Source organism: Taudactylus pleione, unplaced genomic scaffold, assembly GCF_031769625.1.
Source record: "Taudactylus pleione unplaced genomic scaffold, aTauple2 ptg000127l, whole genome shotgun sequence".
Taxonomy (NCBI): domain Eukaryota; kingdom Metazoa; phylum Chordata; class Amphibia; order Anura; family Myobatrachidae; genus Taudactylus; species Taudactylus pleione.
The window spans coordinates 1163885-1187814 of NW_028284529.1; the positions used below are offsets into that span (position 1 = coordinate 1163885).

Consider the following 23930-nt stretch of genomic DNA (forward strand, 5'->3'; position numbering starts at 1 on the left):
AAACTTTACCCAGGGAGAGCAGTACTTCATGCTAATATTTTATTGTTGACATTCCAACCAGCAAATACAACATTATGGGTTTCCAGGGAACCTTGTCTTGACAATAACACAATCAAATTGATAGTCTGTCAGTGGTGAGTGTTAGTGTGAAATATATCTGAGCTGAACAAATTGGATATCCTGATGTACATCAGCACTCAGCAATGCTGGTCTCTCAGGTATTGCTCCATGGTAACTGCATTGGGATAAGACTATAGTAGCTGGCTGCTTCTGCTCAGGTCCCCTGGCTTCTCTCACGTCTGTGCTGTGGATGAGACGCTAGCAGCAGGATAGGTAAGTAAAATACTACAAAATGAAGAAAAACTGTCACTTGGACATTCATGATAAATTTTATTATCTTAAGTTTAAATATTATACGTTAAAGCTCTTTATACAGACGCAGTCATAAAGTTGTTTTGTGAGTATGAAAGAATACCTCATCTGTTAGCACAGGTGTGTGAGGAGGGGTTCGGGAAGGATAGACTATTGGGTTTTTAATCACTGGTGGTAATTTGTGAAGCACAAAACTACTAATTATCACAATCCACATCTAAAATGCAAATGGGTGGTGGTAATATCTCAAATACGTATCAAATATTGCATGCAGGAACAGAGCTTGCAAGACAGGTCTGTCCCTGTGAATCCTCTATGCACACTTTTCAGGGTATTTTTCCCCCCAAAAAGACCCTGACAGTGTGAATGTGCATGCGTCACAGGCTTACCCCCCCCCCATCCCCTTCCTCGCGTGACCCCCCTGGACTGATACTCTGGTCAGCTGGTATCCGGGCTTCTGCAGTATGACCCCGGTCAGCTGCTCTGTGCTGTAAACTGAGAGGTCGGCAACGAGTAGGTGACCGGAGTCACAGTGCAGGAGCCCAGAGACCAACTGACCAGGGTCCCAGAGGTCCTCACCAAAGCGCCGATCACCAGTCCCTGGATGCAGGTAAGTGTTGTTTTTTTTTTTTAAACAATGTGATCTTCTTGTGGTCTATTTAGACACACAAAGCTGATCACAGGGGCCAGCTCCTGGCTCTGCCCTGCCTGTTAGAGCAGAGCAGGAGTCGGGGATACAAGTCAAAGCCTGGATAACACCTTCTGAAGATGGAGTTATTATCACAGGGCTTTCCCCGGTATTTGTTTTACAATTCATTTTTAGTAAATCTGAGCAGATCACACTTCACATTACAAGTATGGAAAATGTGATTTGCTTACAAAACATATGTGAATTGACGGGCTTGGATTAGTTTTTTTTACGAAAACTGCTTTAAAAACCCCTTTAATACATTTAAGTGAGACTAAAATAATGTAAAAAAGGTGTAAAAAAGAATGACTAGTGGGGCTGTAAAGCACAGAGTAAAACCATCTTAAGTAGTGGTTTGCACATCAATTTGAGCAAAAGTGCCTTGACGACCGCCAAAGTGTATAGTTTTAGGGGTAAAATGACAGCAGTAGAGGAGCAGATTTTTGCACAGGCTGATGGGAGGAGCTGGATGGAGAGAGGACATGGAGTAGTGTGAAAATTAAATCTCTGCTTGCAAAACAAGGCTTCTGAATGGAGATAAAAGTGCGCAGAGGGCACATTTTTTTGGGCAGTCCTTTGATACACATGCCCATTTGCACTTCACAAAAAGCATTTGTTTGCTCACCAGCTGTGCACTGATAGACTGGGTTTTGGTCTATATTTTTATTGGGCTGTATCTTGTGGCTTCCAGTTACACTTCAGTTGTGAAGCACATTTGTTGAACTTTCATGTGATATTTACACATTTGCTCAACTAGGCCAGGAGCAAATGCAGGATTTCTAAAGAGGGCAGAGGCGTATCTATAATGGGTGCAGGGTGTGCGTGGCACATGGGCCCCTAGGGCCAAGCACACCCTGCACCCACAGTCCTATACTTACCGAGCCGGTGCAGAGCAGCAAGAATCACTGGGAAAATGGCAGTGGCAGGTTGTGGCAGTAAGGTAGTGTCAGGGGCGAATCTATAATGGGTGCACACCCTGCACTCATATTAACGCTCCGAGGTCCCGCGCCGGGTGTTAGCGCTGTACAAAAAATGGCCACCGTGGCCATTTTACTGGCGTTTTGCGCATGCGCAGTAGAGTCTACTAATGCTACGGTGGCCAGCTAGTCACGTCAGATGGCTGCCGGGAAGAGAGGAGGGGGCCCCAGATGGGGAATGCACACGGGCCCCACCCTCTCTAAAGACACCCCTGGGTAGTGTCGTAGGCCCTCCCCCTAAATATTTGTTATCTGGTGAATTATCCTAACAGAATTTTACTCTTGATTTGCACAACTGATGTTTCCACACTCTGGGGTAAATTTACTAAGGATCGATTTGACTTTCGATTTGTAGTTCAATTTAGCTCACCTCAAACCGACTCAAATCAAAAGTTCAAATCCCTCATTTACTAAAATTAAATTTGAGAAGCATTTCTCAAATCAAATTTGATTTGGTTCGGTTTGGAACAGTGATTTGCTGTTCGATTTGACATGTTCATGTGCAAATCGAACTGCGAATCCCACTTCAAAACGAACTGCAAATCCCCGACTGCATAGAACTGCTTCATGCTTTCACTTTCAGCATGAGCGGTTCGTTTTCACACAGATACATGCAGACATCAGTGATATGCCTGCATGTATCTTACTGTAACAAGCTTTTAAATAGTTAAATTAAGAAAAAAATTGACGTGGGGTACCCCTCCAAAACAGAACCAGCCCCGGACTTTTCATAGCCAGTCCTGGTTGCTTAAGTACAGGGAAAAAAATATGTAGGGTTCCACTGTACTTAATCAGGGCCGTAGAGAGCCCTGGCGGGCCCAGGTACAGAGGGGGCATGGCCTAATCGCGGGAGGAGTGGCCATGCCCCCTTGAGCAAAAAAAAAAAGCACTTTTGCAGCGCCGGGGAGGGGGGTGCTGTAAGCCCCTCAGCCCGGGACAAAGCCAGGGGGGGCACAATCAGTGTGATCAGTCCCCCCCAGAGGCAAAGGAGACTGCTGTGGCTGCTGCTCAGCAGCCACGAGCAGTCTCCCACTGCAGTTCAGCACACGCTGTGTGCTGGGCTGCTGTGAGAGTGAGAGAAAGGAGGGGGGATGGCGCCGGACTCCCACCGGGCCCCTCAGGAAGCCCGGGCCCGGGTAAACAGTACCCGCTCCCCCCCTCTCGGTGCCCCTGTACTTAATACAACCAGCACTGGGCTCTGGGAACCAGTCCTGGTTCTGGACTTACAGGGAAAAAATTGCATATGGTTCCCCTGTAAGAACCAGCACCAGACCCTTTCTAGCGGCGACTGATACCACAGCCAGGGGAGCCCTATCACCAGACGGGGATAGCCCCAGGCTATCAGCCCAGGCTAGGGGTGCCCTGGAGAGAGGGACCCCTTTATTGGGGGAGTCCCCAACTCCCCAGGGATCCCTGGCCAGGGTTGACTAGCGGTCAGGGCTGATGCTGCGGCTGTGAGGCCCCGTGATAGGCTGGCTGTGGCATCAGTCCCCTGCTAGAAAGGGTCCAGTGCTGATTCTGGGAATTACAGGGAGACCCTACACAATTTTTTCCCTCTAATTCCAAAACCAGGACTGGTTCCCAGAGCCAAGTGCTGGTTGTACTAAGTACAGGGGAACCCTACGCAATTTTTTCCCTGTACTTAGTCAACCAGGGCTGGTTCTGTTTTGGGGAGGTACCCCACATAATTTTTTTACAACATTTAACTCACTGATGTATGCATGTGTTTGTGTCAATCCGACCTGCTCATGCTCAAATCGAAAACATGAAGCAGGTTTATTCATTTGGGGATTTGCAGTTCGATTTGAAGTTCGATTTTGTGTTAGATTTCAAATCGAATGATAATAAATAAGGGATTTGTGTGTTGGTCTATATAAAAGTACCGATGTTTGTCCGATGTTCGATATTACTAAAATTCGGTTTAAAATTCGATTTTACATTCGATTTGGCCTTTAGTAAATACCCAAATGCAAAATCAAATGAAAATCGAATGCCAAATCGAATGTTAGTAAATTTACCCCTCTATCTGAGAATGATATAATTCGTACATCAACATTTTGTTAGATTTTACAGCAGGATTTTGTTTATATTGCTAGTAAATCTACCCGAACATTGGTGTTCTGTGTACATTTTTCTATACATGTTTTTCTATATACATTAATTTGTTTATTGTCCTCTGTGATTAAGATGTTAAGTCACATTTAGAGCACATTTGACTTCTTAAAGTTTTGTAATATATATTCACAATCACAAATACATAAACAGAAAAAAAAGCATGTACCTCAAAAAGTTTTTCATTCTTTTCACCTCCTTGCAACCCCCCCTATAGGGACAGTGTGGTCATATGTGACCATAGGCGGGATGATGGATAGTGGGTAGAAGCATTTGTGACAAAGGAACGGAGAGTTAGGAGCATAGTGTGACCCAACCAACAATAGAGGTGCATATAGCAGCACCATACCAGTCTCTATGTGAAATATAAAAGAGCTGATTCTGAGTTGGATGAATCTCGTTTCACGGGAGCAAATAATGAGTTTTAGCATGCTGCGCGTGTGCAGGAGCAAATTTGTGCAGTTTTCCCTATCTCCAGCTGATTCTGAGATGTATGGATCTCTCTCTGCATGAAATGGGAGTTTTGGGGTGGGAACTGGGCCGTGACAATGCAATCACACAGAACTGTTCTATCTTGCGGAGAGTCACGGGAGTGTTGTGGGCCTGTAGCTTGATACCAGTGCTAATCTGAGTTGTGCATATGGGGAAGGTAAGTCTGTTTCAGATGTAGCTATTGCGCCTAGCATGGGGCTGGTGCAAGTATTGATGACAGTATTGATGTGGATGGAAAAACAGATGGCAGTACTATAGAACTGGCATTAGCATAAGGTAGTAAGACTGGCTTCCGCGGCATCACACAAACACAGCCACTTTGCGTCCACTCAGAAGCAGTCTCACATTGTGCCACACATCCACCATTTTTGGTGTGCTGCATAATGTAGTAAAGACTTGTGTGTGTTGGAGGCACTTGGCATATGTACAGCTAGAGTCCCAGGTCACCATAATCTACCAATGAGGTAGTTGGATATATGAAAAGCACTTACACTACCACCCCAGTGTAAAAGGGGCCACACAATCTATTGCTGATTAATGGTATTACCATTCGCTAAAGATACAGCTGCTTTTGTGGCACGGTGTATGTGACATCATGCTGTCACCGCTGCTGCATTGTACACTGAGGAGCCACGAAAATGAGCAGGGGCCAGGGCAGACATGAAGACACAGGCACAAAGGTGAGCTGCTGCTAGAGGGACATGGGGGAGGGGGGTAAGCTGCTGGTGGAAGAGGAGACACAGTGGCGGGAGATGAGTTCTATCACCTTTCCAGGATCACTTTAAGCCCTGGTTCTATCTATTAAATTGTGTCTATATTATGCATGCAGGTAAGTTGTATTAATCATTTTTTTTGCCTCTCGTTTCTTTATTCCTGCTCTCCATAAGGAAATATGCTAGATCCTTATTATTTACAGGAACTGGATGATGAGGAGGTATTGTGTGTACTTTGTCTACTGCATGAGTTTTATCTTTTATTTAACCTTTATAGCGATGGTCCCATTTTGTCTTAAACTGTCTTTATTTTTACTTTGGTTTGTGTTTTAACAGTATATATTATTACCTTTATAACACACCTATATAATTATATGCAGCATTTAAAGAGCAAGTAAATAAAACAGTATTACTGCATGTGCATTTTTTTAAACTATTTAATATACTATGGCCCTCATTCAGAGCCGCTCGTTAGCGGCGGTACGCTCGTTCCGAGCGATGTTCGCACATCTGCGCATGCGTACGGTTTTTAGTACGCATGCGCGAACCAGTCAGTGCGGCCGAAAATCGTTTGTACGCTATATAGCGAGTGCCTGCTATTTTGAGTGACAGAATGAGGCGTATGTGGGTGGTAACAGGGGAAGGTGCTTGAAAACGGGGGAGTGGAATTCGAACGCAGGCGTGCTTAAAGGTCAAAACGGGCGTTTTAAGGGTGTGCATAATTAATCCAGCAGCGTCATTGACCACGTCACTTGGTTTTTTTAAACTCAGAACTGCTCGCAAAATAGCGGTTGAAAAAACCAACCACAAGAATAGCGAGCAGTTCATACGCTGTACGATGTACTCGATTAATCAAATAAATAGCGGACATGACGTATGGTGCGAGCGGCCAGGGGGCGTTTTTATCAAATAAACGAGCGTATGTTTTGCTCGCTCGTTCAGACTTAGAGGTGTGAACAGACTGCAATTTGCGAACGGATCATTTGAATAGCCACCCCTTGTTTTTGAACGAACGACCGCAAATAGCGAACGGCTCTGAATGAGGGCCTATATCTGTCTAATAGAAGTATTTATACTTATACAGTAACTGAAATCCAAAGAAACAATTACATGCATCTGTATTCTAAACTTAAGTCATTCAGGTTTAGCTCAAGAAGATGTATGGTGGGGTTCTTTTGTTTGCACTTACCTACTAAGTTAATGATTTATAGTTTGCTTAGTGTCAGTCAACAGCCATGGCATCCACAGTCACATTCACAATCCCCCACCCCACTTTCGTTTTTTTCCCACGCTGTACACGGAAGGAGGGCACTGGTTCCTAGATCACATGACCTCACCCTTGGGTATGAACTTGAGGGTTGAAATGAAACTAATGCAACCAGGCGGACTGTGTCTTTAAAGTCAGTCATATAAGTCTGCCTGACAGAATTTGCAAAGTTTAGAGTGAGTTATAGAAGACACATAATGAGATCTATTTTTGGTCATCAGAAAACTACAAGTTACAAAAAAATTATATTGTATCCATTATCATCTTTAGCATATCACACACTGAGAGGAGATGAATCAAACCTTGGAGAGAGATAAAGGGGGGACATGTATCAAACCTTGGAGAGAGCAAGTTATACAGTGCAATATTACACTTGAACATCAGAGTGTTTTGGGATTTTTTTCCATTACATAAAGCACTGTAAACCATATGTGTGTGATTGTAATGGTTTGCTTTGAGGTCATTTCAGCAGCGTGCTTTAAAATAATTGCATCCAGCATGGCCATGCCTCCTGTATGTGGCCACGCCTCTCGTATTGCCAACCCCCCTCACACCCACTCCTTTTCTGTATGTTTCCAGAACAAAGGTGGCAACCCTAAGTTCGAGACTATGATTGACTATAATTAGAAAGTGTAACTGGAGCCAGGAAGTTGCTAATATGTGATACAGATGTGGGACTACCAGATGAGGAAATAAGAATGTATAAATAGGGGAGATAAGTTATTGCAGAGAGGTGGAAACTTGTTAAAAATTAATTGAAATGACATTTACAGTATGTGGATAAACACATTTTGTTTTTTCATTTATGTAATGCAAAAAAGAAAATATCAAAGTCTTAAAGAGCTGTAAAACAATTTTGTGCAGCATGCAGCATGTGTGTATTAATATTTTTGCTGTAAGTAATTATTTTTTAATGTTAATGTAATATTATTGCTTATTTCAAACCCCGTTTGCTCTAGAAAGCCATGCACGAATTCCGTAAAGAATGGAAGCTTTCAGGTATTCAAAGGATTTTCTACAATAGTCTGGTTAAAGAGCTGGGAGGGTTTGGCTCTGAAGCTGGAAAATTTATTTGGCCCACTAGTGTGATTAATACTTTAGATGGTGATCTAGCCATTAAAGATACTGGCAATCAACAAATCCAAATCTTCTCTCCTGAGGGCCACCACAAGCAAACATTTGTATATGGTTCAGAAACTACCAAATGTCTTGGTGATGTGGCATGTACAGAAGATGGTCTTTTTTTGGTATCTAATGGATGCAAAGGTATAAAAGTTTTCTCTAAGGAAGGAGAAATGATCCATCTTTTGAAGTCATCTAAGGCCGATTGGAAACATTCATATGGGCTGGCGGTACTGAGATCCAACACTATTGCAGTGACTGACTGGACAGATGGGGGTAAAGTACACATCATTGCTGTAGATTGGAGGATGAATGCAATTCTGAAGACAAATGTTGTTGATGGACTTCAAAGACCAGAGCATATTGCAGTTACTGAGGTATGTCCTGCTTATGATTGCATATCCTGCTAATCGGTTTTCCATTATAGGTATAATAATATAAGTAAACAGAATCACCACAAAAGTATAAACACAAATTATCACCATCCTATTAATTTCCAGACAACATGACATGACCATGTATTCATGGCTCTTTCTAAGCTGGAAGCTATCTTTTGTATGAGCACAATGCCATATTTAAGGCTTTGAAAAAAATCCTGAAGTGTGGGCAATCAATAAATAAATAGGGACACAATCCTATATCAATTGGTGATAAGATTAGAGTAATTATATATATTCTGCATGTGACAACATTGGACTGTGATGTCCTCTTTACTTATTTTATTGTTATCTTTTACCCTACATGTTTATAGGTTTCAGAGACCACCTTTACAGTTTTCAAATAACAATTTATGCAGACTAATACCCCTTTCAGACAGAAAAACAAATTACCGGGTCAAACATTTCAACCCGGTAATTTGCTGATCAACACGGGTCCTTTTTCTGCCTGAAAGGGTCAACCCGGGTCAAAAATCCCGGGATTTCGACCCAGGAATTTACCAGGGTCGGAGACCCAGGTTGACCATTTCAGACAGAAGAAATACCTGTGTTAATCAGCAAATTACTGCGTAGAAATGTCTGACCCGGTAATTTGCTCTTCTGTCTGAATCAGGCTGAGCCCGGCAAAACGACCCAGCACTCAAATACCGGGTAAAAGTCGGGTTTTTTAAATTTTTCTGTCTGACAGTGGTATAAGGGGCTGATTCTAAATTGGGACTTTGGAGCAAAGCAAAAAATCAAGTAACTTTATTCCTGGACAAACTATGGGCCTGAATGCCAATACCTGCAGGGGGCGTCTGAAGGAAAAAGACTCCTCCTTGCCAGCATCTCAGATCCAATGCCTGCTTGCATCAGAAGATAAAAGATCAGATCACCATCGCGACAATCGGTTTGCAGCATCGGCCATCTAAGCTTACTCAGAATGACAACCTCCTACCCACATGTGAGGCTAGTAAATCTGCGTCGGAAAGGTGCAGACACTGGTATCGGCACTCCCAGAAAACAGGGTCGTCATGCCCCCATTATCTGGAAGCACAGGCAGAACCCCCCGTCCCTGTCCCCAAGCAGCTGCAGCATGTCAGTCATGTTGAAACTTGGGAGCAGTGCAAGTGATCTCACAGACAGACCTGGACATGTGCAGCACTGATCCTGTGCATGTGCAGGTCTCTCACCATCAAAGTTGTATGCAAACCATCGGGTTTGTGTACAACTCTGTATCAGGCCCTATGTTGCAATGCAAGGGGAGAAAAAACATTTTTGTTTTTGCATGCATGGTAAATATTGCCCACTTTTACATGTAGCCCACAAATGCTTTATTGTTACACTGCAATTGGAATTTGAGTTTGGACGCAACCTCGCAAGTCTAACGGCTTGATTCTGAGTAGCGTACAAAAGTGCATGCAGCAGTGTCTATTAGTGGTCTCCTGTCTGAGATTTATTGCAAATGACAATTTGCAATAAATTGTGCACACCCGTGCATATAACTGTGCAAGGACTGAGAAGTCCCTGTTTTAGCATGCATGCTGTAATACCGACCACCATCGGTCACATCATCAAAACTTGCCCCAGCCCTATGGCAGGTGCAGTGTCTCCTTCTGACCATGGTCTCCTATGCTTGCCACTGTAGGTCATTTATTGCAGCTGCTTGCATTGACACGCCCATAACACGCCCACTGAACTGACTATTTTACATGCACTACCAGTCACCGCTCAGGAATGGCCATCAATTTTCTGCCATATTTCTGGTAACAATTTTGGGATTAGTTATCTAAATATCTTAAGTTTTATCAACAAGTATAAATAAATATATACACTATATAACTATCAAAAAAGTGTGCTGAGCCATTACTGAGTTATCAAGTTATTACAACATCAAGTTAATAAAAACATTGGCTATTAACCTGCCTCAATTCAGTTTATTTTGTGAATCTGCGAGTGGCAAACTTGTGGGGCAACTACATGGTTTTGGTCTGTGAGGGCACCGGACACAGTAATCTTTTGAGAAGTGGAAGTGCTTGACATTGTGGTTTTCTGTATGTAATCCACACATGAAAAGAAATCAAACCATAGATGTCCATAAATTAAGTTATGTGTAATAATGTGAAATGACACAGGGAAAAAGCAGTGAACAGTCTTACTGAAATGGACTTAATACTTTGTACAAAAGCCTTTGTTGGTAATGGCAGCTTTAAGACGCCTCCTGTATGGAGAAACTAGTCGCATGCATTGCTCAGGTGTGATTTTGGCCCATTCTTCCACACAAACAGTCTTCAAATCTTGAAGGTTCCGTGGGCTTCTTCTATGAACTTTGATGTTTAGTTCTTTCCATAGATTTTCAATTGGATTCAAGTCAGGTGATTGGCTGGGCCATTCTAGCACCATTATTTTCTTTCTCTGAAACCAATTGAGAGTGTCCTTGGCTGTGTGTTTGGGATCATTGTCTTGCTGAAATGTCCATCCTCGTTTCATCTTCAGCATTCTGGTAGATGGCAGCAGATTTTTATCAAGAATGTCTTGTACATTTTTCCATTCATCCTTCCTTCATTTACATGAAGTATGCCAGTACCGTATGCTGAAAAACAGCCCCACACTGTGATGTTCCCACCTCCAAACTTCACTGTTGGTATGGTGTTTTTGGGGTGATGTGCAGTGCCATTTCTCCTCCAAACATGGTGTGTATTATGGCATCCAAAGAGTTCAATTTTGGTCTCTTCTGACCAGACTATATTCTCACAGTATTTCACAGGCTTGTCCAAATGTTGTGCAGTACACTTTAAACGAGCTTCAACATGCTTTTTCTTCAGCAATGGGGTCTTGCGTGGTGAGCGTGCATACAGGCCATGGCGGTTGAGTGCATTACTTATTGTTTTCTTTTAAACTGTAAGAGTGTGTTTTCCGGTGGTCAGCGTGACCTCCACTCATCTCTGAGGGTCTAATAGTTACACAAAATCTTCTCTTCATCAATAGTGACGATTATAATTAATTACAAGAATATGACACAATATTTTCCTCTTTAATCTATTTTTTATGTCAGATATAGCTACATCTATGACCTCCTAGATTACTTTATTAATCTTCCATACAGTCTTCTCACTTTTTCCATCTCTTATCATGAAAACCCAGACAGAGGGTTACCGTTGTTATGCTATGAATAACAACCAAAGCTCCATGTGAGTTAGACATGCAAGCTTTTACTGGGCCGAAATGGCCCAAATATCCCTTATCGAATCTATCAAGTCACCTGATTATCTTACCCATAATGTATTATTGCATATTAATTAAACCTTGAAATCATGGGCCCTCATTCAGAGCCGTACGCTCTGAGCAGAGCGCACGCTCTGAATGAGGGCCGGGCTCCATTTTCATGGAGCGTCCTCCTGGACGCTCGTATAGCTGTGGGTCACCACCCACAGGCTATACGAGCGTGCATTGTGATGGTCGCGATGGTCGAGACCATCGCGACCATCGAATTTGCGAGCCGGAGCCTGCGGTTGAGGTTTTCAACCGCAAGCTCCGGAGTGATTTTGGCTCTATCAGAGCCAAAATCACTCCCACTGACATCACTAGTGATGTCAGTGGGCCGGCTTTTGACGGGAGGCGTTCCCGTGGGAACGCCCCCATCAGGGAGGCACGCCCCTGGCACGCCCACCAAAGGGGGCGTGCTGTCAATCAACATTGACAGCACGCCCCCTTTGATCGGACACAACGAGCGAAGGACTTTCCTTCGCTCGTCGCGTCTGGCGCATGCGCACGACGGAGCTCCCTCCGTCGTGCGCATGCTCAGTCCATAACATCGACCCACTTGCGAGCGGACAGCCGCTCGCGAGTGGGTCTGAATCAGGCCCATAGTCTGTTATCTAAAGACCATGTACATGACAAAAAGTATTTTACTCCATAAACGTGAATTGCAAGGTAATAGATGGCTTACATGTGAATAATGCAAAGAGATAATACAGTACACAGTAAATAACTCAGAAGTGAATTTCTAACTTTAATTCCAGTAATGAATTACCCCATGCAGTTGCTAAATAAACTTCAATGCAGATTCTATTTAATCCTTGTTCTGTTTGTATGTGCAGATATATATATATATATATATATATATATTGTGATAGAAGCACTGGTAAAGTGGTCAATGACAGGTACGTTTGTCCTAGGTTTTTGGCTTGTGTGTTCTAAAAACTCCCAGGAGAAGTCTGTTTTGTAAAGAGACCAGAATATCGGCTTTTGGAAAAGCCGGTTTGAGTCCTGGGGATGTGGATGTGAGGAGAGGGAGGGCTCCATCCACAGGCCACTCCAGGTGCTGGGTCTTTCAGCCTGACAGCAGGCTTCTAAGGGCTTGCACCTGGACATGTCTAATATAAGCTGGGTTTGTTTGTGGCTGAGTGTCTCACACCTGGGAGAGCAGGCAGACTAGCCTGTTCAGAGACAATTGGTTATAATCCTTGTAAGTATTGTGCACGTGTTTTGTTGATGGTGAGAGCAATTGGCCCTACCATTATTATAGAGAGGGAACCTGCGGTGTAGCTAGTGCCCAACCGGGCTAGGACTTATGTTTATGTTTTGTTTATGGTTATGTATTTTGGCACAATAAAGACTGGTTCCAACCAGCTTGCATGAGAACCCCGGACTGGTGTGCTGTTTCCCGGCTGCTGTGTGTGGAAAAGAGGGAGTCTGTCTACCCCAGGAGAGGGACCCCTATCCCGGCCTTATCACTATATATATATATATATATATGTTTATAGGTGTGTAAGAAAAGGTGTAGGCAAGTGTTATATAATTTTGCTATCCTCCGTGTACATGTGTACAAGAATGTGAGATAAAGAAAGCACATGGCTGAAAGTAATGTGAGAAGTGCATATGCGTGAGTGTATGGGGAGATATATGATGCACTTTATGTATAATTAAGGAATAAACATTCTTTTGCACTTCCGGCGAGATTAATAATCTATATATACATTGTGGATGTCAATCTATCAGAGAAATCAATTATTTGTGTATGGATGTGTATATGTGAAAATAGAGAGAATGAATGTGTGGGTTATCCAGTATAGATAGAGAGAAAATAGAGAAATATTAGTGTTCTTTGTGTTGCTATGTGTGGCGGATGGGGTGGTGCCTCATGGCAAGATAGCCATGATGGTGAGCACCAGAGCCGTAACCAGACTTTTTGGTGCCCTGTGCCAGAGAGAGCATTGGTGCCCCCCCCCTCCCAACCATTTTTTTAAATAGAGACTTAAGATAATGCACCTGAAAAAGGGCCATTGTTTCATGGGGAAGGACCAGGGAAGAGATAAAGGCGGCCAGGAGATGCTGGGGATAAAAGAAGAGGAAGTGAGACTGATAACAACCAGGAAAATTGACAGGCCCAAACAGCGCCCCCTGCGGTGCCCTTTGCCATGGCACTGGTTGCACCACCCTAGTTACAGCCATGGTGAGCATCAGGCCCGGATTTCCCACAAGGCAACCTAGGCGCTCTCCTAGGGTCCCACGAGTTCCAAGGGGCCCCTAGACGGGCCCCTTTTCACCAAGAAATCTGGCCGGTCAAAATGCTCCCAGAGGAGCACTGTACAAGTACCGCGTGACATCATGATGTCACGAGGACCCGCTTATAGAGTCCCGCTGCGGCACCACTGTCTGCATTGTCACAGAGTGACTGTGCATAAGAGGGAGGATGAGGGTCACCGGCTCCTCCGACCAGCCTAAACCAGCTCCAGCCCACTCCCAGCACAGCAGCCTCTGCGACTGACTGTCAGGCTTGCAGCTTACCACCAGCAGCACGCATCGGCGGCACCCAGCGAGGAGCAGAGGGACAGGCCAAGAAGGATGTCTGGCTGAGTGAGACAGTGACCAAGGATCCAGATCTCAGCAGCCAGGCAGGTAGGATAAAGTACTATACTATTCTCAACTACTCTAATATAGATTGAATTATGTAGGATTTATTTTTTATGGTAGATGGGGTCTGGGAAGTGGACAGGACTGCCTTATATTACAAGCATATAGTAATATACATTATGATGATCATGGTATTATTAGTACATCAATCCAGGATGATGGTATTTTCATTATAGGTACTTGTAATATACTATACTATAATACAGTCCTGTCCACTCCCCTCCTACCATTACAAAAATAAATCCTACAGTGTACTTTAAAAAAAAGGGGGGGGTGTAATGGTGATGACTCATCCCCATCGTTGTACTCAGCTGAGCACAGTCACACACAATACTGGGCATGGCCACACCACAACCCCCACTGCAGATGCCACCTCGCAGCTACCTTCTAATCCTTAGCACTTCTCAGGCTTGTGTGATGTATTCAATGGATAATGAGGAGTATAACCTTAGGGTATTAGGTTTAGTTTGGGTTTTGGCATTAGGGATAAGGTATTAGGGTTGGTGTATCAGTTTGGATTAGGGTATTAGGGTCAGATTAGTTGTTTGAGTTGGGGTATTAGGGATGGAGTAGGGTTTAGCGGTTATGGTTAGGGTCAGGTTTGAGCTTAGGGTTGAGTTAGGGGCAGAATTAGGGTAGGGATGCTTTGCATGAATCAGGAATGCAAATAAAGTGCTATGGATTGTTTGAGGTAGGGGGGCCCCAAACTGGTATCCTGCCTAGGGCCCCATGAGGTCTAAATCCGGCTCTGGTGAGCATGCCTATGAGCATGGAGGTGATAGGGTGTGCTATGTGTGGGGTAGGGGTGAAGCCTCATGGCAAGGCAGCCATGATGGTGTCCTTTTGTCGCCATATAGGCATTTGTGAGCATGCCTGTGAGCATGGAGATGAGAGAAAGAGAGATGATTTCAGATTCATTGTCCTATCTATTGTATATAAATAATTATGCAGGCAGTATTACAGATATAGTTATCAGATGCAGGCAGAGAAGGATTAATAACGGCAATTATAGAGAGAGTTATAGCTATTTTGAGAGAGATGCAGGCAGGGAATACAGGCAGAGAGTACAGGATGCAGGCAGAGAAAGGGTTAATAGCCAGGGGGTCCAGGGAGTTGCAGAAAGAGTGTGTATAAAGAAAATAATGTGTTATAAGTAGCAGAAAGTGTGTGCGTGTAGTATGGTTAGTACAGAACTACATGCAGACAAAAGTATGGTTAGTTAGTACAGACCTTATAAAGCAAATGTGGTGTATCTAGATCTCAGGAAGCCTGGTGTGTGTCTTGGATTACAGTGGCAGAGAAGAGACCTATTTGCAGGAAGTTTCAATTTATATACCTCTAGCCAGCATGCATTTCACCAGCTCAAACCCCCACACATCCACATGGCCTGAAACAAGAGACCCTGTTAGGTATTATTTCCTGTTGATAGAATTAGATTGCTAGCTTCTATTACAGTCATGTTTCTTTGTTTGGTATGAGCTGGTTTAAAATCTAAGGGGCCCATTTATTAATGATCGCATTTTGCAATGCGATCAGGGCATGCAGTACCGCCCATGATCGCATTGCAAAATGCGATCCTATCTGCCGGATGTATTATCCGGGACATGCAGGGAGACGGGCTCCGAAAAGAGCCCGTCCCTGCGATGTCTCCGGAGGGCAGTCGGGGCTTCTGTGCATGCACAGTCCCGCGGACTGCACATGAGCGGCGCCCATTGCCGGCGGAGGGATCTGGCAGATCCCTCCGCCGGCTGATATGCGGTGAGTCCACATAGACTACAGCGGCTAACGCTATCTTTAGATAGCGTTAGCTGCTGGGGCCAATATCGGGAAGGCTTCGCATTCCCGATATTGATACATTTTGCAGCATCGCATCCCCCATAGAAACCTATGGGGGATGCGGCTGCCGGCGGCAATGGAGTGATCGCAGCAGGTATCGGAGATACCTGCTGCGGTCCCTCCTTCATACATCCGGGGGATACTAAGTATTTGAGGTAAATTTACCTCAAATTCACTTTGATAAATGGGCCCCCAAATCTTCTGGCCCCTGCATACCTATTCTAATGGCACTGAGATGATTACAATATTGGAGCTCTTTCACAGAAACAATTGTACCTGCTAAAAGTCTCCATAAGTGGTCTTTGGCTCTTGAACAACTCTTTTCACTCCTCTGTCAGAAATCTTGTGAGGAGCACCTGGTCGTGGCCGGTTTATGGTGAAATTATGTTCTTTCCACTTCCAGATTATGGCACCAACAGTGCTCACTGGGACATTCAGATGTTTAGAAATCCTTCTATAACCAATGCAATCAGTATGTTTTGTAACAATAAGCTTGTGAAGGTTTTGAGAGAGCTCTTTGCTTTTGCCCATCATGAGATTTTGCTTGTGTAACATCTTGGTAATGAGACACCTTTTTATAGGCTATCAGTTGGGACTGAACCAGTTTATAATAATTTTCACTGACAAGGGGCAGGATAGCTTTCTAACTGCTGATATATTTCAGCTGGTGTCTTGGCTTTCCATGCCTTTTTTGCACCTCCCTTTCTTCATGTGTTCAACACTTTTTCCCTGTGTCATTTCACATTATTGCACATAACTTAATTTATGGACATCTATGGTTTGATTTCTTTGCATGTGTGGATTGCATGGGTTGTTGCTGACATTTGGTGAAAATTTCATTACAATAGCCCCAAATATGTTTACTGAGAAAAATGTGGATGTGTTCAATACTTATTTTACCCACTGTAAAATATCTGATACCATCTGATCCGAGTGCAACATCACCTTTGTGCATATACTCTATGTAATGCATGCGCTGTATGGGTTTTCAAAAATTTGTGCGCATGCATAGCTCTAAATATTCGCTCAACTAAATGAACATCGGCATTGCATGCGGATTGAGTGTGACTCAGAATCAGCTCCTAAATCTCTCTGCACATTGTAAATATGCCTCACATGCAGTGCAGCACTTTTTCCAATGTGCTCTTTTTGCTTTGTTCCCCTCCCCTCGCTCTGAGAATATATGCTAATGCTGAAGCGACCTGGAAATGTATAGAGATGCCCACTGGCAGCTATGCAGATCCAAGCAACTGGGTACAAATATGTTGCTGCGTTTGCAGATCCTTTGATAAGCGACCATCTGAGTATCCCTATGGTCGCACAGAATGGCTGAGGGAACTGAGATGCTGGCGTCATATTTTCTGCATACGGGATCACAGATGTAGGCAGATAAATGCCCCGAAAATGGTCATGCCTGCTATCAGAATACAAACAAAATGCAGACAGCGGCATCCCGATGCTGGGAATCCCGGGGTCGGGTAAGTATGTTAACCCTTCCCCCCCTAACCATCCCTTCTTGCACCCTACTCCTCACCCTCCCCACCCCGGACCCTAACCCTCCCTGTTAGTGCCTAATCCTAACCCTCCCCCCTTGGTACCTAACCCTCGCCCCTTAGTGCCTAACCCTGAACTCCCCCATTGGTGCCTAACCCTAACCTCCCCCAAACCCTAACTAACCCCACGTGGTGCCTAAAGGTAACCCTCCCCCCATGGCTAACAGCTAATGACACCCAGGCTAACCTTCGATCGGGATGCCGTCTGTCAGGATTCCGGCATCGGTCTGTGGGCTGGTGTCGGGATTTAGCCTCCTTTGTTAAATCCCGGGTCAGGATTCCAACGCTGGGATTTCAACAAACGGCGTTCAGGTCATCGATATTTTTACTACATCTCACCTGGCCAACCCTTTTATAGACATCACTACTCCACCATTACCTGTCCTGGGTGTTGTCAGACTACAGTAACATAATGATAGTGCTTGTGGTTTTCTGTTGTTTTTTTTGTTGTTTTGCCAGGCTCAAGTTGCTTGAAGGAACACTCGACACAACATGTTTTGCTTATTAAGTGTCCTGTGCAGCAATTCTGTGTTGGCAGCTTAATGTGCTTATTTTGCACAATACATTCTTGGGATGGGCTGCAAACATTGTGGGTATTGTGTTTTTTTTGTTTATAGCAAACTGTCATCTATGTTGAAAAAGCTTACTCTTATTCTGGTCCTGATACAGAATGAGAACTATGCAAGATGCTTGTTTAAAATTGCTTTGCACATGCTTGCAAAGGGAATGGATGCATATGAGAAATTACACACCAGTGCATATTTTACAATTATGACTCCTTCCTACTGGAAAGGCGTAACATGGCAGAGCGGGTTCAGCATAGGAGTGTTCATGCAAATAAGGCTCATGCAGGTGCAGAAATACAGATATATGCCTATTAGGAGACATATCATTTTTACCTGCTAGAGGGCAGATGAATATACATGATGATGAGGATCATAATGATGTGAACAAGGCACTTATGCTGATTTGTTGTTGATATTCTGGCTGTCCTCTTTCCAGGAGGGGACAGTCAGGTAAGAGGAAAGGGGGTGTGGCACAACAAGGTGGGTGGTGCAGGGGGTGTGTCATCACATGATCCCACACCCACTATACAATGCAGTGATTACTGACACCGAGGGGCCACGCAGTGAATCGCATCATCAAGCAGCCCAGATTGCTTCACCCGGGAAGTGGGTAGATGAGGGAGGCAGTGGGGGCCCTCTGGTAAATTTGCCTACTTTTCCTGTAGCCCTAGAGAGCCAACCTAGATTCAGGAGTCTCCTGGACATTTTGGGAGACTAGGTAAGTATTATATGCTGCATTATAACATTGGGCAAAAGATACACTATTTTTGCATGCACTTTTTGTTTAGCATAATTCGCCCATTTTGCAAACAACAATTGTCTCTCATTATAACCTTAATTATTCCAAACTGTTAGGAAATCACCTACAAAACTAAAGCAAGCAGATAATACTAGCAAAATGAGTATAGCACAGGGGTGGGCAAAATACATCCCATAGGCCACATGCGGCCCTTAAAGCAAATGGGACCAGTACGTTTCATGCAGTACATCATGGCCGTAGAGAGTCGACCCAGGCCTGGCGAGGGACATGACTTAATCGCGGGAGGCGTGACCACGCCCCCTTAAATAAAAAAGGAAAAATCTATTTGCAGTGCCGCACGCTGGGGAGGGGGGCACTGTGAACACCTCAGCCTGGCGCAAATCCAGGGGGGGATGATCAGTGTGATCGCTCCCCCCCACAGGCAGAAGAGAGGAGACTGCTGCTGCTACTACTCCCACTGCATCCCACCACACAGCAGCGTGTGCTCAGCTGCTGAAAGGTAAGAGGGAGGGGGGGCAGTGTTGGAGGGGCCGGACCCCTCCAGCAAGCTCGGGCCCAGGTAATTAGTATCCTCTCCTACACCCTCTTGGCGCCCTTGAGTTCATGCACTGGTAATGTTATCAGCAGTGATCAAAATGAACTACAGCTCCAGAAAGCCCTTGTTGCCGGAAACCAAACACAATCAAACATAGGCTTGCCATAATATCCCTTTAATCCAGAACACACATGAATTACACAGGTTCTGTGGCTGGCTAAATTCAAGCCTGGATTTCATCTGGTTTTAATCAGCCACAGAATTTGTGTAAATCACAGGTGTCCCGGATTAAAGGGATATTATGGCAAGCCTAGTCAAATACAGATCACTCTCAATGAGCCTGTACAGAAAAGAAGAGAGCAGAAGATTGTTAGGCACAAGGAGAGAGCAAAAAGAACTTGAGCCAGAAACTAGGCGTGCATGTAAAATGAGAGTTGGAGAGGAGAGAGAGCTGGCAGTCTGTGAGCGAGAGAGTTTTGAGGAAGGAAGAGGAGGATAAGTGCTACCTGTAGAGTGGGACAGGGAAACACATTGGAGGGGAAGGCACAGGAAATCTGAAGAGGTTGACAAGAGAGCAGTGACACTGGATAAGTGCTTTTGATATACAGAGGTGTCCACATACATCTATCCTCAATGCACATTAAACAGCCTTTCTAGTGGTCATGCCATGGCATGACTCAGTAGCACCGAGCATCTTTTCATGCAACTTTTTCCCTTCCAGTTCATCTTATTCGCACAGTTATTCGAATACGACGCACAATGATTAAAATGATATGTGATATGCCTATATTCTGTGTGCAACTGCAGGTGTATCTGCATGCGTAACGCTACTTTACAGTGTCACAGCCACTGACACAGCCACAGTCACAGCCGCTGACACTAACGTAGCATTTCACATGCAGATACACCAGCAGTCGCACGCAGAATATAAACATGCGGCATATCATTTTAATCAGCAGAAGCTGCTTGTGTGTCCTATTTACATCAATGTGCGAATAAGACACATTGGAAGGGGAATGTTGCACAAAAAGATGCTTGGCGCTAATGAGTCACATGGTGCTCACGCGTTATGTGTAGCTCGACTTGTGGCGCACGGAAGATAGATGTATGTGGACACATCTGTAAAGAGGTACAAGTGTGCCAAGTGACAGAGTATTCTTCCCCTGCACTAAATGTGGGAAGCGTTTTAACCTGCCAGCAGTGCTGTAAATATGGGTGAAAAATACAATAAAACCATGACAATTTTAGGTATAGGTGTTGCAAATACAAAATATTTTTTGTGGGTTATAAACGAAACTTAAGTGACCCCTCTGTTGAAATAACTGCCAACCCCTGGCCTAGGGGACAATGACTGTTTTTGCACACCCAACAAAAAAATTTGCACCATAATCTTATTTATTAAAATGAATCAGTTGAGACATGTTATTTTACCATTCCACATAACCAGATATGCTCTAATTTACATCCACCCACAGCAGCATAATATATCTAATGTACAAAATTACATCTCTCAGTAATGTTGTACATTAGATGAATTATTCTGCTGTGGGTGGATGTAAATTAGGGCATATCTGTTTATGTGAAATGGTAAAATAAGCTATTTTGTTGTCGCCCTCTCGGATGGTGTCAACAAAGAGCGATGATAGATAATGCGCGCATGCACGTATCATCCACACTCTACCTGTAGAGGCTGGCAGCTACCCAGCAGCTCCCGGAGCACTAGTCAAGCCCGGAGCATGACAAGAATGGGGGCATGATGAGAATGTCACATCCCAAAATGTCATACAACTGGGGGCGTGGCTTCACAGGCATGAGACCACACACCTTCCACGAACGTGAGCGCCTTCGGCATGCGTAAGTAAACAGACAGGGGTGTCGTGTCATGGTGAGTAGGCGCACTGGGTGACACCAACCCCAGGGATGCTACTGCCTGCATGCTATTAGACATAACAGATTGGCCCTTTATTATATGTATTGTTAAAGGTAGGCCTACAATGTTGTCTCTACAAGAGCTACAGATGTATGCAGTGTACCATTTATTTTTCTTTAAACTTTGCATCTTATCCACATCACAGATGCAGCAAGCACCACTCAAAGTGTACTAGAGACGCTGGGCTGCGACGTTACCCGCACAGTAATTCATTTTTTAACACGTCAAACACACATATAAAGCACACAGATGTGCAAATGTCACACAGCAAATTGATCAATGCAATCTAGCAAACTAGTTTTGTCAGTTCCAGTTGTTTTATGGTGCGAATAAGACGCACATTTTCAGCGAGAAAGATACTTGGCCAGGCCTTGATGCCTGGGACCTGATTATCCAAGAGGGGCTATTTGCAATGACTTAAGCCACAGTGTATGAGGACACATATGTCTGTGGATGTAATGGGATTGTATTGCCAGTGGCTGTATTACTGGCCGAAGGGAGGAATTCCCGACAGCGGAGATAAGTATAGCTAACCCTCCCCTCTCCCCCACCTAACCCACCATTAGTGGTGCCTAACCCTAACCTCCCCCCCTAGTGCCTAAACCTAACCTACTCGCACCCTAAACCTAACCCTCCCAGGGGGTACCTAACCCTAACCTCCCCCGGGGGTGCCTAACCCTAACCCCCCTTTCCCCTAGCCTAACCCTCCCTGGAGGGTGCCTAAATCTAAGTACCTCTGGGGTGCCCTAAACCTAACCCTCTCCCCAGAAGCTAAGAGGACGGGCACCCGTACTTACCTCATCCGGGCCCGCGTCGTACTGCATTCCTGTGTCGGCATTATGACAGGCGTCGGTATTTTGACACCTGTCATAAATCCCTAGCCGGCATTCCGGCGTCACATAACTCCTACCCCTGTAGATAGGTAGTTGTTAACAGTGGTGGCTCCTACATGTTATCTTCAGGGGAGCTGCCGCTATGCTGGCCGCCTGAGCAGCACCATGTGTGTAGGAGAAGGAAAAAAAAACAGAGACTGCCACACAAGCACAAGCTTCAGCAATGACAGTGAAGTGTATGGGAATTGAAAAACAAGACTTGCGCATGTGCACAAGCCCATTACGACTATCAGGGGAACTGGCATTGGCTGCAGTCCCTAGAAGCCCATTACAACTAGCAGGGGAACTTGCGCATGCACTCCTCCCATCCTTCTCCCCAGCGGCTGCTAGGAACTGCATCGACTGCAGCCCCTAAAAGCATATTAGAGCTGACTAAAAGGCAGGGGAGTGACTTCCCATTGTAAGCACTATCTGCAATCGCAGTCCAGACTGTCTGTCCAGCATGTGATTAGCAGATAGTGCTTCCAGTAGGAAACCACTGCAATCACCTGGGGCTCATTGGTGGTGGTGATTCTGGATCCTCCATACTTCTGTGATGTCCCTGATTTACTGTCCCTGGAAGATTAATAGCTAACAATGGGTCAGGGTATTATTATGAGCGAACAAATGCACTGTGCCAAGGCTGTTGGAAATTATATTCAATTGTTACCAATTATGTACAGTATGCTACAAGATTTTGCAACTTTTTAATTTTACATTTCTTCTAGGATGAAGATTTGCTGCTAACAGAGGGACAGCTCTTTGGACAACACTCTGGTTGTTGCCTTAAGATTATAGACAATGAACGAACAATAAAAAAAACAATAGGACCCACATATGGTGACCATTTTCATTTTATAAACCCATCTGGAGTTTGTGTGGATGCGAATGGCAACTTCTTTGTGGCAGATAAAGGCAAGAACAACATCACCATGTTTAATCCAGACTCATCCCTGGTGGCACTGGTGGTGACACGGGACCTGGAGGGTCCCTGTGGGATTACAGTAACAAGGAATGGGCTTCTGGCTGTTACTGACTGTTACCATCACAGTGTGAAAATGTATAAATATAAACAGGCCATAGCATTCTGATTTTGAAAGAAAAATATAATAAAAGATACAAAGAGTAACTCAGTAGCATTTTAATTAAATTATACATGCTGTCTATAAACAGAGAAGGCAACCACTTTGTGTGCTGTACCAATATTCATGACAATCCTTAATTTAAAACAGCAGAGATATATCTGAATGTCATAAATAATTGTGACTAAAGGCAAAAAGTGGGGAAAAGAAAGAGTATAAAGGTTTGCCTTCAAATTAACAGTTATTTAATAATGCCAGGAATGAGCTCCCGTCGCTATTCAATTCAGTGCGCTGTTAAGGCCGACCAAGGATTTATTCTCGCACCCCTGCTGTGGTGGGAGCAGAAATCCGACAAAACTCCTGGTGCAATGCTGTTTTCTGCTCCTAGCGCTACAGAAACAGCATTGCGCCGGGCAGTTTAGTCGGAGAATACCCGTTAAAGCGACTAAACACCATGTTTAAGGCAGAAGAACGGGCATTTTCTAACATAACAGTATGCTGAATTGAATAGCTCCAGGAGCTCCTTCCCAGCACTATTCAATTCACGTTGGACACATTTGGATTTCCATGAGAAAGTGAGGCTTGAAAAAACAGCAAGCTGGTGGGAAGGGGTAAGAACTCTGGGTCTGATCCAGCAGTGCACAATAGTGCATTGCTGATTGCAGATTCACGATTATGCACAGGGCCCATTCTGTCAAGTGCAGAATGGGCCCTGCAAAAT

At 44.4% G+C, this 23930-nt stretch overlaps 1 protein-coding gene across 2 annotated transcripts; it reads left to right on the plus strand.

The window, feature by feature from the left end:
• Window positions 1–249: 249 nt before the first annotated feature.
• LOC148523797 (E3 ubiquitin-protein ligase TRIM32-like) lies at window positions 250–23218 on the plus strand. 2 transcript variants are annotated; one of them, XM_088472638.1, is made up of 3 exons: window positions 250–333; window positions 7581–8120; window positions 22856–23218. In XM_088472638.1, the coding sequence occupies exons 2-3, from the start codon at window positions 7587–7589 to the stop codon at window positions 23216–23218; spliced, it is 897 nt and encodes a 298-aa protein (XP_088328764.1). In that variant the 5' UTR covers window positions 250–333; window positions 7581–7586. The 2 variants fall into 2 exon arrangements, with proteins under 2 accessions (XP_088328764.1, XP_088328763.1); XM_088472637.1 differs by lacking the exon at window positions 250–333 and adding an exon at window positions 5534–5575.
• Window positions 23219–23930: the final 712 nt, after the last annotated feature.

What these genes read in the sequence shown, in the direction of transcription:
- LOC148523797 (XM_088472637.1), top strand. Translation starts at nt 5,534, where the DNA reads ATGCTAGATCCTTATTATTTACAGGAACTGGATGATGAGGAG. An exon ending in AGGAACTGGATGATGAGGAG is followed by an intron (nt 5,576 to 7,580) that starts GTATTGTGTGTA and finishes CGTTTGCTCTAG; the next exon opens with AAAGCCATGCACGAATTCCG. An exon ending in AGCATATTGCAGTTACTGAG is followed by an intron (nt 8,121 to 22,855) that starts GTATGTCCTGCT and finishes CATTTCTTCTAG; the next exon opens with GATGAAGATTTGCTGCTAAC.